Consider the following 18,376-nt stretch of genomic DNA (forward strand, 5'->3'; position numbering starts at 1 on the left):
TAATTTTTGGTTGTGAGGGGGTGACTTTATAAATTCAAAAATAAAATCACTAAAACCTAGTCAAAACAGCTTCGTATTTAACCCTCATCTGCTGATCATTTTCGTCGGTTAGTCTCGGTTCAGAATCTTTCAGTTCTACTCCATCCTCAATGTACCCAATCACACCGTTTACAATCCACAGAAACAACAGGAAGAGCCCTTAAAGGTAGAAAAGGGTTTATTTAATTGTGTGATAAGACTGTAGCCAAGATAAGAATCGAAATTTACCTGTAAATACGGCGAGCCCTGCAATCAATGCAAGTAAGAACGTTGTACTGTTTTCTGTTATTTGTTCGTAGAAAATCGTGAAACCTATATTTGCAACGATTACAAGTTGGATCAAAATACTTGAAATGATGAGAAATACTTTGTATATTTTAACAATAACGATGTTTTTCTGAAAAAAGGAACAAATTATTGACACATTTAAGCTTTAATTTTAGTAAATTACATGATAAATTCCAGCAAAGAGTATAAGAAAAAATACGAGCGTAACCAAACTTGTTGGAATATCCTGATAATAATTACTGTTTGAAGGTTTATTGACAGTATTCATTGCTGAAATAATAATAATATATTAGTTAAGAATAAAGAAACTAAAATTGTAATCCTTTTCACCAATAAGCACGCCGGATGACACCACTCCCAGAATTGAAATTCCCAAAATTGCGTAAAAATATCCCAAAGTTTTAAATGCTTCGTGGGAAACCATCTTTAACTGAGTTTCAGAACTTTAATTTGAACAAAGTTTTTTCAATCTCAACTGAATCGATGCAATGCTCAGAGGAAACTAATCGAGCATTTCTAGAAGCTTGCTCGCCACCAGAGACAGTACTGCAAGTGGCAAATATTTATCACTTCTCTTATCTTGCAATTGGGTTTAGAGAAACACAAATTGGATATCTACTAATTTGTATCATTTAAAATTTCTATGTCTTTAGATCTTTTTGGGAGCATTGTATTAGAAACGAATGAAAATTTAATTACCAAATTTATTAAATGTAGATTTCACTATCAGAACAATGGTTTTGTTTTGACCTCTTAACTGTTTTTTTTTTTTTCATTTTAATATGAATTGATTTACACTAAACTTGATCGTTTAGTGAGCTAAACGTTTCACTGTCAATGTATTTTATCACGCCATTTATAATCCATCTACCTAGGAAGAAAATGGCTGAAAACGAAACAAAAAGTTAAGAAATTGACAAATTAGCCATAATATTTTAACATTACCGATGTCAACGCCCAAAAGAATCATCAATTCATATAAAATTGCAACACCAAGCGCTTTGCTGGAAGATGTCAAAAAGCCAACCACCACCAGCAGTCCGATGGTTAGTAAAATGAACAGCAGTATCGAGGTTAAGATGTGAAATGCTTTGTAGATTTTCACCAGGGCAGTGTTTTTCTAAAAACAGAGGAAATTGCTTGTAAGCATACAGTTTTCGCAAGACTTTTTTTTATTCTTACCTTGTGAACTCCAACAAAAAGTATGATGAAGAATGTTAACGTCACTAACATCGAAGAAAGTTCTGCAGATGGATGGTACTCAATCGTGTAATTCGTATCGGTGCTGTTATCGGGGCCATTTGAAGTCTTTGTACCTAAAATTATGTAATGCAGTCACGTTTATCGTAAATACTAAAAACAATAAGCCTTACCGATGTACAGCGAACTTCCAATCACACGATAAATCGAAACTACAATCCCAAAAATGGCGTAAATGTAGCCATATGTGAGAAATTCGCCGTGGGATACCATGTTGTTCCAGTAAAATGGAGAAACTAGCCGATGCCAACATTAACTGCCCTTATTTATATTCAGAGCAAATCGACTCAAGTGAAAGTTCATGCAAAGTCACTTTTCCAGTTACTAATTATTGTCGCTATCGGGTTCTCCAGCTGCAAGGTTTACTGTAAGGTTAGGTGCAAGGATATTCGTCTGTTCTGGAACTTATCAAGATCTTACTGTTGAACAACGAGCTTAGTAACCAAAATGTAAGATTTGACAAAAATTAAAGTTTTGACAAAAACGTTTTTTTTTTGAGAAAAAATTCTTTTTTTTTCAAAATGTTTGCAACAGCCATAGCATAACGTTCAATTTTTGCGATCAAAATTGGGGATCTAAGAATTACTTTTTCTTTCAAATATTCCAATACCGTTTTTAAAAGATTCCTTCCTAAAACAAGACATTTAAGCTTGGTTGCGACAGAACCTGGCCCTTGGACTTTGAAGTTTAAATGGGATTTAACGCGCAAAATCGGTGCGTTTTGGCTCTGAGTCCCTTAGCTATTTTTGCATTTTTCAAAAACCTCATAGTTCGTGTTCTAGCGAACAACCGATTGGTTGCATGAGCGTCACGACGCCTACTCTTCATCTTTTCTGCAGTAGCAACAAGTGCTGCCAGAAGAGCTTGAAGAAAAATTGGGTAATTCTCCGCCAACTCACACAGCAGTTGCGCCGACCCCTCTTCGATTTGCGTGAAAATTGGTCATAAGGGGCAACTTTTGTCCCTGATCTCTTTGTTTTTTTTTTTGATATCTTGAGACGGAGGGGCGGAGGTTTTTTGAACATGCGAAAAAAAATACTTTTCAATAATTTGCAGCCTGAAATGGAAAATGCAGGATTTGATGACGTACTCATAATTCCGTGTTTCAAAATTCCTCAACAAATAAAAAGTTTCAAAAACTGTGCCATTTTCCATTACTCAATTGTATTTTTTTTATAATTTTGGATCTTTTTTTTCTTTTGTCAAATTAGTTAATTTGTTCATGCTGAAAAAAAAAACAAATGATTTTCGAATTGCTGATTTTGTTTTCACACACACACACTCACTTATCTTATCAAATTTGGAAAAGTATTTTTGAATTTAGATTTTTTTTTCACTTTAAATTTTGCCGCTTGTTGAAAATCCGGGTAACGCTGCTCCTTTGTCCTCTTCATCACCAGGTGTTGAATTCCACGTCGTGCTGCGCTCCTGAACTCAGATCCGAGTTTTTCGCGATGTGCACACGATGGTATCACGCCTCCTGTCGATGTATCCAGCGGATAACGTTGGTTCATCTTCTTCGGTCGGTGGCTGCTTCACCAGGCAATTTCCTTGGCTGCTTCACTCCTGATCTCCAGAGCCGTTGGCGACGAATTTCTGCTCCTAAACTACTGCCGCGTTTATCGCATTAACTTGCACTATCGGTCTCTCTACCGAGTTTTTCGCGAACGACCACTTGAATCACTGGGCACAGCCACCTTCCGGCGAAGAATCGACTGCGCAAGTTATAAAGGTTCCGTTATGAAAGGGTAGTTTTCTCTTAATTGATTTCGAAAAGTTTGTAAAGTTTGTTTCATGCTCGTTATTTTTTTTGCTTGGCACAGTTTTATTTTAATTTTTTTGGATTGCAGTTGAACCGATACGGATAACGGAAAATATTCATATATTTTATTCACAATTTCACATGAAATCTGCGATAAAAATTGCTAACATAAATGTTTAAAGGGGTAGATTTTTAATTTGAATCTACTCAAACTTTTTCAAACCCAACATTTATCTGCTCGTTAAACGTTACAGCTTCCTTTCCATCCTCATTGAGATTCCCAATGTAATCAACCAAACCATTGATAATCCACAGCACCAGTTTGAAGAAAGCTGAAACAGAAACAAACTTAAGTTAATCGAAAGCAAAATATAAACTCAATTCATTTGTACCTGTATAAATGGCCAGTGCGATAACCAAAATCAGTAGCAAAATTGCACCAAAATGTCTTTGTGAATCTTCTATCACGTTCGCAATTGCGAGTAAAAACCCACAAAATAGAACAATGTATCCTAAAACGCCACTTGTCACTAAGACCACCTTGAATATTTTGACCAGTGTGATGTTTTTCTGTAAAGCAAGAAAGTAATGCTCATTGATATTTTAGTTTTAGCAACTGAGATGATTTTTTTTTTGATTGGTAATTTGGAGGGATTCAAATTCACTTAAATCGAACGATGTAAGCGTAATTTGTTACCTGGTAAATTCCGACTAAAAGAATGATGAAAAACACTAACGAAAACAGGCCAGAAGATACTTCAACAGACCTTGGCATATGATAAGCTTCATTGATAAGTCCATCTTTTGATTCCATTGCTAAGTTAAAAACAGGGGGAACAATTAGTTTTGGGTAGATTGTTTAAATGATATCCTCAAACCATAGTGCGAATTCATGCCCATCATATGCAAAACGGAAGAGATAATTCCAATTGCGGCGTATACATAGCCATAAGTGCAAAATCTTTCCTTTGAACTCATTCTGTTTCCCAAGACACTGTTTTAATTAATTCAACGGTTTACAAAATTCTGACCAACTCGGATCGCAGCTCAAGCTACACTGAATTATCGTTGTTCTCGCGGTCTTATCAATCTCAGACTTCCGATGTTGTATTTTGCATGAGTAAACAATTCTAGAAATCGATAGTGAGAGTTTGTAAAGGAGTCATTGGCAATGGAAACAAAAAAATTAAATACTCTACATATTACATTGCTTTTTTATTTTATTATCAGACGAACCAGTGCACAACTAAGCAATATTTTGAATGCATTCCCGGGCAGACGGTAATAACAAAATTCGTGCTATTTCAATAACAAATACTGTTATGGAATCATGTTGAAAAATCCATTTTTGCATAAGGGTTTAATAGCAGTTTTTGTTATCATAACAATTTGTTATTGGTCTGATATTGGGTGAAAGCAAAACAACTTTGGAATAACATTTTTTGATATGGAAAAATAACTCCAACTGTTATTGGGATGATCGGATAAGTTGTTAAAATAACAAAATATAATAACAAAGATTTCTTCGAAAAATAACTTAATTTGTGATTAGTCTGTTATTACAATAACGATTCCCGGGCAGAAAGTTGCATCTTGGAAAAATCTACCCATGTTCGTAAAAACACGAACAAGTCAAGTTCACCCCAGGGTATGGGTAAGAGATAACCGAACATGGCCACGAACATAAATTGTTCGAGGCGTATCTGCGAAAAATCTTGTTGAGTTTATTTGACCAACAATGCCACATCAAGTTGAGTTTATAGTAGCAAACAACTGAAATCTTCCAAAAATCATATCAAGTTCATAAAGTAGATTTTGATCCCAAAAATAATGTTATTGGTTTTTAATGCACCCCGCCACAATTCGAACCCCCTCCCCCCTTCATCCTCTTCACAAATATGAGTAATATTGCAGGAATATACGCACTTATATCAAAACAAGATTTTTCAAAGTTGAAAAATTATTTTACTTTAAAAACTCATTAAAAAATTGTGGAGAAAGCGTTGAATTGCCAAAATGTCACAATAATTTTCCAAATCACGAAAAATCCAAAGTCTCTATATTCCATTTTTTTAAAATTAAAAATAAAAGTTTACGAAAATATTCCTAAAATTGCATAAGTCCAAAAATCCACAGTAAAATTTCAAAAAGCCTGGTAATGTTTCTTATCAAAATATTTTTTTCAAAATGTTAAAAAATATTCAACTGGCTGAGAGCAAAAATTTCGCAAAGTCCTGAAAATCTAATAAATTCTACCAACAATCTTGTCGTGATACGGATCCCGTAAATTTTCTAAGTGCCGGAACGATTTTTGTAGGGGGTATATCAATAATTATTAAAAACCAACTTTCGTATTTCAAAATTTAAATGAAGACGTTTTGTTAGAGACATTATTTTAGGAACAAACTGATGTTTTTGTAAAAATCGGACGAAAATTTCCTGTAATTTCGAAAATTTTCCGGAATTTTGGTTCAAAGCAAAAATAAACATCAAAATAATTTATCATGTTTCCAAACTCCCAAAAAATTTCTAAGTCCCAATTTTTTTTTTCAGTTTCCTATTCTCGAAAAAAATTTAAGTATTGAATATATTTTACTGGCCGAAAGTCAAAATTTTGCTAAGTCCAAAAAATCAAATAAATTCTACCAAAAATCTTGTCGTAATACGGATCCCGTAAATTTTCTAAGTGCCGGAACGATTTTTGCAGGGGGTATATCAATAATTATTAAAAACCAACTTTCGAATTTCAAAATTTCAATGAAGAGGTTTTGTTAGGGACATTATTTTAGGAACAAACTGATGTTTTTGTAAAAATCGGACGAAAATTTCCTGTAATTTCAACGATTTTTCCGAAATTTTGGTTCAAAGCAAAATAAACATCAAAATAATTTTATCATGTTTCCAAACTTCCGAAAATTTTCTAAGTCCCAAAAAAATGCTTTTTCTGGAAAAAGTAAAGAATTAAAAAATATACGCAAAAATTTTCAAAGTCCAGCATAAATAAAATCAAACTTTAAAATATCAGCTCATGAAAATTATTCTAAATGTCGGAAATTGAAAATTCTGTCAGTGACTGCAAATTTTGCTAAATCCAGTATAAATTTGAAATAAAGTCAAAATAATCATTTCATGATGTTCGGGTAAAATTTTGGAAAAAATGAAATTTTCGAAATTTTTGCTAAGTCCAAAAAAACTACCACTAACAGCTCAATATCAACTGTAGATAATGCAGTATGATCATGGAATATACTTTCCATGATACGCAGTCGGTTTCATAAGTCGTCATAACTCGAGGAGTTTACAGCAAGATGCGAATAAACAAGCCAAGATAGTTCGAAGTTATCGCCACCAACTCACTTTCCGCCCGGGATCCAATAACAAAAAAATCATAACGACGAATAACAAATCTTGTTATAAATAACATAAAATGTTATTGGCCTAGTATTTTCAAATATCAAAAAATGTTATTCCCATGTTATTTCCGTCTGCTCGGGTTAACATGGTGTTTAGAACTGTTTTGCTATATCACTCAATCGTTTGTTTTTGTTTTGCGCTATGTGAGGATTTCTCCTGATAATAATATTACGTTCAATTGAAAAAAAAATGTGGGAATCGAATCATTTGATAAAATTAATTTATTAAATAAATGTTGAGCAACTATACTAAACTAAACTAAATAAAGAATTACCACAATCCACAGCTAATGATCCGTTTGAAGTAACTTTGTTGGTCACTTTTTCGTTTTCAAACTTTTTAGTTTCTACCCTGAGCAATTGTCTACCAAAACCGGAAATGGATTTTACTTGTATTTTTTGATTTGGCTCAAAATTTATGTGGGCCTTCCCTATGACCAAATATGCTATTTTGTGTCATTGGTTCACCCATACAAGTTTCGATACAACTTTGGCAGCTGTCCATACAAAAATGGTACGTAAATATTCGAATAACTGTAACCTTTGAATGAATTTTCTGATCAATTTGATGTCTTGGGCAAAGTTGTAGGTATTGTTGAGGACTATTGAGAAAAAATAGGTACCCGGAAAAAAATTGCCGATTTTTTTAGTAACATTTTTTTCACAAATATTCAATTTCCCAAAATACGTATTTTTTATTTTCGAGATTTTTTGATATGTTTTAGGGGACAAAACCCGCAACTTTTAAGCCATAGAGAAACATGGTCAAAAAATCTGCCACCGTGTATGAATTTTTGAAAAAAAAAGTGATTTTTGGAAAAAATTTAAATTTCATGCAAAAACAAATTTGACTTAATTTTGAATGTAAAACTGAATTTCCAATCGAAAAGTACTTTACAGATTTTTTGATAAAAGACTCTGTTTTCAAGATATAGCCACTGAAAGTTCGATTTTAGCGAAACATTTGCAGTTTTTCGATTTTCAAAAATAGTGACCATGTGTGACCATTTCTAAAAATATTTTTTTGATGAGTTCAGAAAATGTTCAATAAAATTGTTTAAGAGACATTGAAGATTGGACCTCTGGTTGCTGAGATACAGCGGCTTAAACAAAAAGAAACACAAAAATTGAAGTTTTCTAAGTTTCACCCAAACAGCCCACCATTTTCTAATGTCGATATCTCTGCAACTAATGGTCCGATTTTAATGTTAAAACATGAAACATTCGTGAAATTTTCCGATCTTTTCGAAAAAGTATTTTGAAATTTTTTGAATCATGATTTTTTTAACATTTTAAAAAAGGCCAAAAATTGAATATTGCGCCCATTTAAAATGTTAGACTTGATTTAATTTTTTTTAAACATTTTTCTCGAAAAGATCGGAAAATTTCACGAATGTTTCATGTTTATCTAAATCAAGTCATAATTGAAAGCAATTTGTTGGAGTCGAATCATTTTATTGAATTGAATTTTATCAATAAAAGTTATGCAACTATATGTAAATTAAAGTAAAGAACATTGAATAAAAAAATAAATAAAATATTGTAACGAAAATAATTTAAAGAATACCTTAAGTACAACCTTAAGTAAATGGTCTTCAACTATCATAATTCACAGCTAATAATACGTTTCAAGTGATGGTGATGGATCAAATTTTCGTTAGATAGTTTGACAAAGTCAAACTAAATAGTGACCAACTGTCACTAACACACGGGCCTCACCCTTACTATCAAAACAAACGTTTGGTAGTGTGTTGTAGTGCCGGGGAAACCCCGATGGTCAACTTATCGAGGTTTCAGCGTATTCCAATTGCTCAAGAAACCGTTTCTTTAAACTCAGCAAAAGTAACAGTTCCGGTACTAATAAACCTGCAACAAAGAACCATTCAGTAAGAACTCAACGAATTTGTGTTAACATTCATACTTATCCGTAAAGTTGCCACAATGGGAGCCGGATTTGAACTTTCAAATTCTGTCGAGAACAGTGCGGCTATGAACATTACGTTGCTAATCACCAGGAAGCATACGTAGGCGAGTACGCTGAAGAAATTGTGCTGTAATTACACAACTATGAGATGACGAATTTATATTTTTTTTAATTCGGTTATCAAACTTACATCTCGAACTCCCCACAAGAGTATCACACTGAAGGCAAACCAAAGCGCTGCGTACATGACGGCTGTGAGTGTGATGTTTTCTGGGAAACGAACTGAAATGAAAATAAAACACTGATAAGTTACAGCAAATTTAAAAGTTATTTTTGAAATTACCTGCGAAAACGATACAAACTATGGTAGCGACTGAAGATACTGATATGTTTAAAACAGCATAAATTGAAGCAATTTTGATCAACATAACTAACTAATTTTAAACTAAACTCTCAATATTAAAATGAACTAATACTCAATCATGCACTCTGGTCAACGTCCAGGAAAGAATGAGCGACTTATTCGATCTTACTACCGTGAGTTACGTGCACATTTGGCGGTAAAAAAAAACCTTAACAGTTCTATCATTGTACTCACACGTACGATAAGACTCCCGTGAAGGGATACAAGTCTCCCACAGAATTGACCGATTCGCGATGATTCATAAGTTATTTATGTTTATTTGCATGCCCCGCTCCGCTGGCACTGGTCAGTTGTGTGGAGATTTCTCAAATCGAAGAAATTCCAAATAAACTGGGTTAAAGTTACATGCCTTTTTATCGCTTTTTTTCCCTGTACGATAACGATTAATCGTCGCGATCGTGCTATGCTGGGGCAAATTTAGTAAAGGGCGTTTTTTCTCTGAACGTAAAATAGCAACGTTCCGGTCAACTTAATCGAAATTCTAAAACGGAATTCAATTCGAATTGTTCAAGTATTTCGTTTGAAACGTAATTCGTAAATGATTTGAATTGAATTCCGTTTCAAAATTCCGATTGAGTTGACTGGGGTGCGACCAGATAGCACGGTCACGTCAAAGTGATGATCTATGATGCCTTATGGATAGAGCAAACACTGATTTCAATTCAAATTTTAATTTTATAAGTAAGATTTTTATTGATTTACTGTAAGTATCCATCAAGTGTTTTCTTTTTCCATTAAGTTACCATAAAAATAGTGATGAGTTTCAACAACTTAACAGCCAGAACATTGTTACACTCTAAAAAATAGCCCTTCAAAGTTAAAAATATCACGAAATTTCAAAATGATTTTTTTTTGTTCTAAATGAAAAAATGACCCTTCTGGGTCAATGTAAATTCAAAAAGAATATTAAATTTCCCTTGAAAATACTTTTTCAAATATTTTTAAAGTCGAGTAACGGAAAATGGCAGAAACAAACTTTTTTAGTGTTTTTTTTCAATGAAAAATACGTTTTTTAGGAATTCTGAGTACGCCATCAAATTGAGCATACAATTTTTCATAATAGTCCCTTTGACACCAAATTTCTATCTCATCACCGTTTCAGGCTGCAAATTATTGAAAAACACCTCTTTTTTCGCATGTTAAAAAATGGAAGGGGTCGTACCGCCCTTCCGTCACGATTTATCAAAAAATGGACCTCGGATTCGTGCTCAGGGACAAAAGTTACCCCTTAAGACAAAGTTTCACGCAAATCGAAGAGAGTGAGTTGGCGGAGAATTACCTTCTTTACAAATTAAATATTTGAGAAACCACTAATGATCAATTTCAACATAATCAATCCAATGGACTTACTTTTATGCTGGGGAAGCATGTAGAATAGGGTCCCCAGAACCACGTGTACTTTGAATTTTTTTTAAATATTTAGACATGGCCGAATGGGTTTTCTCCAAAGTTTGTATGAAGAATTAGTACTGTTCGCTTCTCCCACATATTGCACGCATTTTTTACTTGTGTCTATCGTGTTAGCAGCCGGGATGATGGATTTTTGTGCTGTATTCGTGATCGTGTTCAGAGTGCATAATTGGCCAAGGGAGCGCGTGGTCGTTAAAAAACAATCGGAGTGAAAAGTGATTTTTTTGTGTGCCTTTTGTTTCGCATTCTTGTATGCCTTTTATTTCGAAATTGTGAGCTGCGACGAGGCCACACGCTTGCCTTACTGAATTATTTTTGTCTTGAGCGTCATTTTCGTTGAGTAATTTGTATTATATGTGCTTGTGTTATCTTAATTAATTGTTTTGTGATTTTCAAAGCCCTTTCTACATCAACGTTGATCGAAAGGCATGGCGTCGGATAAATTTTGTATACATTTTTCGAATTTTTTTACAATGATCGAAAGACGCACTGACATTTTGGATCGTCGAAATAATAGTGGAGCAAAATAACTGTGTGTGAGTGATTTTGTGTGCTAACCAGAAAGATCTTCCCATAGCATCGTTGCTTGGAAGGCTCGCTGACGGGTCTTTTATGAATGTCCTCCCTTTAGCATCGTAGCTCGGGGGGCATCGAAAAGATTTCCATATCCTCTCTCGAGCAAAGTAACCCTCATAATCTACCTACCTATATCTACCTTCCTCAGATAAAGAGGATACTGAAGTTAACGTTTCATAGAATAAGTATGAATTGAATGTAATTTAATTGATTGAAAAGAAACAATATTATCACATTTCATTTTAAATTATTGCCACTATTTTCATAAAAAAAAACAACTCCCGGGTCCCGGGAAATAACGGCAAATGGCCAAATTCAAATCTCGATTTCCGGGAAATTGAAAATCTCGAGAATCGTCACCCTCTACTGTGGATTCAACGCTCTCATGCGGAATCAACACGTAGCGAAAAGCTGTATGCTTGATGAGTCTGAAACTTCAACTATCGGACTAACACTCCTCCCTTTCGTTGAACTGCAAGCTTCCTGGTAGGGCGCCGGTATTGACTAATAAAGTAGGGATCTTCAGAGGTTAAACAGTGAACGGGTGGTAGCAGCTCATTGGCAGTCAACCATGCTCATGCTCATGCTCATATTGCATGCATTTGTTTTTAACTTGTATGCAACAGCGACGAACCGCCCTAATTCTCCATACAAACTTTGGAGAAAAACCATTCGAACCTGTCTAAATATTTTTGAAGAAATCAAGAAATCACGTGGTTCTGGGGACCCTTAACTACATGCTTCCCCTCGAGTTGAACCTGCGCAATCATTTTTTGTAAATTTTTGTACATCAGTGTTATTAAAGTCATCCCGAATTAAAAGAAACAATTTTCAACGAAACAAATTTTCAAAGCGAAATTGAAAAAAAAACTATTTCTAAAAAACCCTCACGGACATTTTGTGACCTACCCCAGTATCTGTCTGAAAAAAATATGAGAAAAGCCTTACCAGTTCAATGTCACCCCGGTTTACGGTAGCCTCGAACGAAGTTTTTCTATGATATTGAAAAAAAAAATGCTATTTTTGGTATAACGACTTTTTGACCAGAAAGCTGCCAGTGAAGATCTCGTGGAGGAGATGATGCTAAGTTATAACATGATGATGATCAGTGTAACACACAGCTTAAAGGAAATTTGAAACTCTGTTAGGTATACAAATTGAAGTTATTGAAGTTAGGCCAATTTTTTAACAAGTTTTTCCCCTTCCCTCCAAAAATTTCCCTGAAAAATCAGGGGGCAGGAAAATATTTAATTTTTTAAAGCTGATTTTGAAAATAGGTTGAGGTGCATAAATCATTTACCAACATTTCAGACAATTAAAATAATTATGTATTTTTTTTTTTAAAGATGTAATCACATCAACTTAATATTTAAACAATATCAGAACAAGGGTTTTCCGGTTGCTTTTAGGCGCCTAAATAAACCGCTTAAATCTGGGAGCGATTGGTTGTATCCACACTTTGCGCATTGCATATCAATTCTGCACGGTAATTTGTATAGAAAATCCTTTTTTTAATTTTGATTTTTATTATTTAAATTTTCCAATGAATTTTTCAAACCAGCGCAATAAAGTTAAAATCGTGAAATTTCGCTTAAAATTTTCCGAAGAAACTAGGGTGTTATCTTGCTCCTGTCAAAAGATACAACGTCATCAAAACTGGTCTAAAACGCGATTTCCGAGAAAAAACACGTTTTAGACCAGTTTTGAGCACGCTGCATCTTTTGACAGGAGAAAGACAACTCCATACTTTCTTCGGAAAAATTTTAAAGAATGGTTTCAAATTCAATTCAAAATAATAGGTACAAAAATCAAAACCCGAAAAAAGGTGTTTTCCCATACAAATTTCCATACGCAAAGTGTAGGCGCAACCAATCGCTCCCTAATTTTAACAGATTTTTTGAGGCCCAAAAGGCATTAAAAAAAAAGTTCTGTTTTGATTTGAACATTTTTTATATTTTCCATATAAAGACGAGCCAGTCTAATGAATATGTACATCCAATTTTGTTAATTTAATGTTATTTAAAGGAAAAGGATCATTCATAAACTACGTGGATACTGTTTTGCTAAAATCAGACCACAATCTTTTTTGATACGAACCTCCCCTCACCACTTAAGGATCTACGTAGTTTTTAGATGGCGCTAAACCATTAAAAAGGAAAATTTTCAGTTGAATGCCACGCCAGATAAGCCGCATCGATGACCATTTTTCAATGCCATTTTCGTTCAACCGCTCATCATGTTAACGACGTGCGCCACCGTGAAAATCCGTTTCAAGGTCCACTAATCTGTTTGGTCAAATCCAACGCTAGAGGTGTAAGCTAATATCACGCTTAAGTCTACTAGAAGAAGTCCGCCCCTCGAGAATGAGTACACTGAGCCGAGTCAGGGTCAACCGACTATTTTCAACAGACGCCGGTGTCGGTGTCCCTTAAAAGGGGGCCACCCCACCGTTTGTCTCAAATCTGTCATACGAGCAGAAAAAAGAGTGGGGGAGAAAACCACTTCCCGGACAGACAGGGTCATTTTCCCAAAATAGCGCGGAAAATGTTTTGCCATATTTGAGGAAAAACGACACTCGCAATGATGACGATTTCTCGGGGCAGAGCAGACACGATCGTCGCCATACGTTGGTGATTATTCATGAGTTTTATGTTTATTTTTACTTTAGGAAAAATAATTGCATGCCAACGTAACCTGTGTCACGCAAATTGTTGGCACAGCATCTTGTTTCATAATAAATTAGACTGTATGTACTTCACAAGAGAGATTTTCTTTTAAAAATTTGTATCTACTTGCTTAAAATGACATGTAACTTGTGTGCACGATAGTAAAACTTTACCCAGTTTTCCACATCATTAAAGGAGCGTGCTCAAGTAATCAAGTCCGTCCCTAAAAATCCCACAACCAACCCCGTTTGCAGTGGATCCTAACTTTGAATGAATTTTCGAAACCACCGACTTGAAACACTAAACAAAACTTTACGACGCGCACACCTCGTCACCCAATGTCAGTTCTTCGAAGGGAAAACAACCATGTCTGGGTGTGAGTGTGAAGATTTTCACTCAAACACAAATTCCGGCGATTATTTCATGCATTGAGTCGTGTCGTCGTCCCATAACACTTAAGGAGAAGGGGCGACACAACCTGCAATTATATTTACGATTCGTGCGTCCTGTCGTGCGCAGCTTGATGACCCTGAAGTATCCGTTGCTGAAGTTCTGATTAATATTTTAATGTAATTATCAAATGAAACTATTTGGCTAAAAACACAGTATGTTTTCATAGAATAACATTCCCGTTTTAAATCTTATTGAAATTTTACCAATTTTGCCTAAGAGCAACTCTCTACGAAATCGGCCGATTTCGACCATTTTTATTTTTTGTATTTTTTATTTGACTTAAACTTTGTGGGGGCCTTCCCTATGACCAAATAAGCTATTTTGCGTCATTGGTTCACCCATACAAGTAAAGTAAAAAAAGGAAATCTGATCAATTTGGGGTCTTCGGCAAAGTTGTACACAGAAAAAAAAATCGTGGTAATATTACATCTGGGAAGGGGTACATCTTTTATGTCAGAAAAAATGTGTAATTTTACCTCTAAAAATGGTTAAAATTACCCCATATATGAGGTAAATTCACCTCTAATAATGTGTAAATTTACCCTTGAAAATGCTGAAATTTACCGCTAAATAGTGAAAATTATAACTAAAAAGATGTAATTTTTGTCATTTTTTGTAGGGTTGAGAGGACAGATATCGAATTGTCGTTGAATACGACGAACGTAAACAAAACACATTCAGATGAATCATTTTATTTTTTTATATGGGTTTAGCATAAAATTGCGATAGTTTGCAACTAAAGATGAGAATATCCGGAATCTTTTTCAGTTTATTCGAAAGATGTTTGATATGCTGGCGCTGTTACTAGACAAGCGTTTGCTTCATTGCTGCTGCCGGAACCTTGAACCAGGACAACCGACGGCCCGATGATGGCGACGTCAGTGTTCATAAGGTCCAACACGCACTATAGCTTCTGCTATGAGATTGGAATGTACCGGTTCCGGAAGTGCCGGGATCTTGTTGCGGGGATAAAGCACATCGTAGAAGCGTCGGTGCGGATTCTGGAAAATGGCTTTTGTTTAATAATCCACCCTTTCCATCAAACTCATCAACTTTTATACGCACCGCTCGATAATCACCACCTGATTATCCTTGTTGCCTGGAATATGCTTGGCGTTCATCTTCCAGCCGTATCCGGCCCACCGGTAGATCGATTTTTGACCTGCTGCACAACACCGATCGAGCTTATCGGATTCGCGCCTAACTTCCGGTTAAGAACCTTACCGATCAGAATCATGTCGAAGCTAATTCTGCAATTCGTGAGTCAGTGAAAAATGTGTCGAAAGGTTAACGGAGGTTTGTCCGCAGCAGCCAGCTGGTTTAGAGCGAGCATGTTGATGGCCGCTGGGATGGTTCCAGGATCTGAAAATTGAGGGAGAATGAATGAGTGAATGATGAACACCTCCATCATTTGGTATGCTGTACCTAGAATGCAAATGGTGCTTCGATGGGATCATTGGCCTCCGATTCTGGTGATACTGTCAATAGCGCAGAAGAAGTATCCACGGTTTGCAGCACCGACTGTTTGCTGAACTTCAGAGGGATTTGTGGGGGAACTTAGTGAGAGGGAAGCCTAGACCGCCAAGGCAAAGGAAACGTTCCTTCCATAAAGTCGGCGCCGGCGGTTCGACTGATGTAATAATCTTTGGGCCACAAGCTGATCTACTTGTCGTTCAGCTTGTGTTGGAACCAGCCGAGGCCGGATGGTTGAGCCCAGCAGGCATGACCTAACTGGCTAATTGAGGAACTGATTGATGTTGGGGATTGTGACCTGTTGGGCAAAAAAGACAATTTTTATTATTTATATACGATCAATCTTTGTACTCATCCCATCATAATATTTACCTTTTTGTCTGGAGTGACGGTGTGGCAGATATTCAAAGTTTGTCCTCCATGACAACTTCCGTCTCCGCCGTGACTGCGGCGTAGGGTGACGGGATTTTGAGACTCGAGACGAAACACTTCATCTTCCAGTTCCCGCAGTTCCAACCACTCAATCCGATCTGACCCCGCCGTTTTAAGTCAACGATCATCGAAAGTAAACCGGTTAAATTACACCCGTTGGTCCGAAAACACGCCTCCGGCCACCGAAATTTGAGAAACACTTCGAAAAGCACAACCCCGTCGCTCGAAACGTCAAGACAGTTCAGCCTGGATTGTCAGATGAAAATATTCCGTGGCTTACGGGAACCCAGGGCACGCGGAACCTGTACCGCGATAATTTTACTTTGGCCACACCAAACAAGCACTCTAGCAGCAGTATTTTTCCCCCGCAAACAAAATAATACTTCCGCGACGTGTTGGGCGGCTTAAAAACAACCAAAACAACAAATTTGACAGTTCTCAAATTGGGAGTCGGAGGAAAGTTCGAAAAACTGTTGAATGCAATATCGCATCGAAGAAGTCGAAAAATTACACCTTCCGTATAAATATTTAACCTTTTTTAGAGTAAAATGTGTTTGGTTACATTTTCGGTTGCAATTCATCTAAAACAGATGTAATATTACACATTCCTTTTTTAAGCATTCCATTTTAAAGCTTCGATTTTTACACAATTTTTTGCTGTGTAGGTATTGGTGAGGACTACTCAGACGAAATAGGAACACTTATTTTTTGCCGTTTTCTTAATCACCTTTTTTACAAAAACTCAATTTTCCAAAATCCAAATTTTGTTTTTCGGGATTTTTTGATATGTTTAAGTGGACACAAACCCGCAACTTTTGAGCCATAGAGAAACATGGTCAAAAAATCTGCCGCCGAGTTATGAATTTTTGAAAAAAACAGTGATTTTTGGAAAAAATCGAAGTTTCATGCAAAAACAAGTTTGACATTATTATTTAATGCAAAATTGAATTTGCAATCGAAAAGAATTTACAGATTTTTTGATAAAGGGCTCCGTTTTCAAGATATAGCCACCGAAAGTTTGATTTTAGCGAAATATTTGCAGTTTTTCAATTTTTAAAAATAGCCATAAGTGACCATTTCTAAAAATATTTTTTTGAGAAGTTCAGAAAATTTTCTATAAAATTGTCTAAGAGACATAGAAGATTGGACCTCGGGTTGCTTAGATAGAGCCGCTTTAAGAAAAAGAAACACGAAAATTGAAGTTTTCTTAATCTCACCAAAATAACCCATTATTTTCTTATGACGATATCTCAGCAACTAATGGTCCGATTATCATTGTTAATACATGAAACATTCGTGAAATTTTTCGATCTTTTCGAAAAAAATATTTTGAATTTTTTTAAATCAAGACTAACATTTTAAAAGGGCCAAACATTGAATATTACGCCCATTTAAAATGCTAGTCTTGATTTAAAAAAAATCAAAATATTTTTTTTTTAAACATTAAACATAAACAATATATTTGAGTTTCTTTGAAAAAAATAGATTTTTCTCAATATTTAGCCCAAAATAAATATGTTTATGTACTAAAATATTTTTCAAAGTACTACAAATTGATTCTAGAATATTTCTGAACATTTTCCATCCATAAAAAGTATAGGTCATCGCTTTGAATTTTGAGATATTGGCGAAATACTTGGAATATATTTGAGTTTCTTTGAAAAAAATAGATTTTTCTCAATATTTAGCCCAAAATAAATATTTTTATGTACTAAAATATTTTTCAAAGTACTACAAATTGATTTTAGAATAATCATGAACATTTTCCATCCATAAAAAGTATAGGTCATCGCTTTGAATTTCGAGATATTGGCGAAATACTTGGAATATATTTGAGTTTCTTTGAAAAAAAAAATAGATTTTTCTCAATATTTTGCCCAAAATAAATATTTTGATGTACCCAAATATTTTTTAAAGTACTGCAAATTGATTCTAGGATGTTTCTGAACATTTTCCATCGATAAAAAGTATAGGTCATCCCTTTGAATTTCGAGATTTTTGCCATTCAAGGTAAAAACCAGCATTTTCAATATTTTCAAAATATGGTGATGGCGCGCTATAGTTTTTACTAAAAAACGGCAATATATTTTGGTTAAAAATTATAACAATGTTGTAGACATATGTTGCCCACATCCCAACGAACATTTTGGTGGGTCATCGCGATAAATTTTGAAATACTCCAGAATTTTGAAAAACTATTTTACTAAAAAGCACCGATGGAGAAGAAAAACTCACTTTTTTTGAAAAATGAACCCG

General features: G+C 35.0%; 2 protein-coding genes and 2 long non-coding RNA genes across 4 annotated transcripts; all 4 read right to left on the bottom strand.

Annotated features, from left to right (window-relative positions):
- Positions 1-61: 61 nt before the first annotated feature.
- Positions 62-789, bottom strand: LOC120418034 (uncharacterized). Its single transcript, XR_005605549.2, has 4 exons — positions 658-789; positions 491-597; positions 268-436; positions 62-198 (listed from the first exon to the last, which is right to left on the bottom strand). It is a non-coding gene; the product is annotated as an uncharacterized LOC120418034 (long non-coding RNA).
- A 2,584-nt stretch (positions 790-3,373) lies between these two features.
- LOC120418045 (uncharacterized) lies at positions 3,374-4,393 on the bottom strand. Its single transcript, XM_039580293.2, has 4 exons — positions 4,228-4,393; positions 4,047-4,165; positions 3,742-3,919; positions 3,374-3,681 (listed from the first exon to the last, which is right to left on the bottom strand). The coding sequence occupies exons 1-4, from the start codon at positions 4,325-4,327 to the stop codon at positions 3,557-3,559; spliced, it is 522 nt and encodes a 173-aa protein (XP_039436227.1). The 5' UTR covers positions 4,328-4,393; the 3' UTR covers positions 3,374-3,556.
- A 3,967-nt stretch (positions 4,394-8,360) lies between these two features.
- On the bottom strand, positions 8,361-9,172 carry LOC128093529 (uncharacterized). Its single transcript, XM_052710712.1, has 4 exons — positions 9,030-9,172; positions 8,877-8,968; positions 8,684-8,813; positions 8,361-8,628 (listed from the first exon to the last, which is right to left on the bottom strand). The coding sequence occupies exons 1-4, from the start codon at positions 9,112-9,114 to the stop codon at positions 8,540-8,542; spliced, it is 396 nt and encodes a 131-aa protein (XP_052566672.1). The 5' UTR covers positions 9,115-9,172; the 3' UTR covers positions 8,361-8,539.
- A 5,553-nt stretch (positions 9,173-14,725) lies between these two features.
- On the bottom strand, positions 14,726-16,648 carry LOC120418029 (uncharacterized). The gene is made up of 4 exons (XR_005605547.2): positions 16,061-16,648; positions 15,641-15,986; positions 15,281-15,577; positions 14,726-15,216 (listed from the first exon to the last, which is right to left on the bottom strand). It is a non-coding gene; the product is annotated as an uncharacterized LOC120418029 (long non-coding RNA).
- Between the last annotated feature and the right edge of the window lie 1,728 nt (positions 16,649-18,376).

This window comes from Culex pipiens, chromosome 3 (assembly GCF_016801865.2).
Source record: "Culex pipiens pallens isolate TS chromosome 3, TS_CPP_V2, whole genome shotgun sequence".
NCBI classification, from domain to species: domain Eukaryota; kingdom Metazoa; phylum Arthropoda; class Insecta; order Diptera; family Culicidae; genus Culex; species Culex pipiens.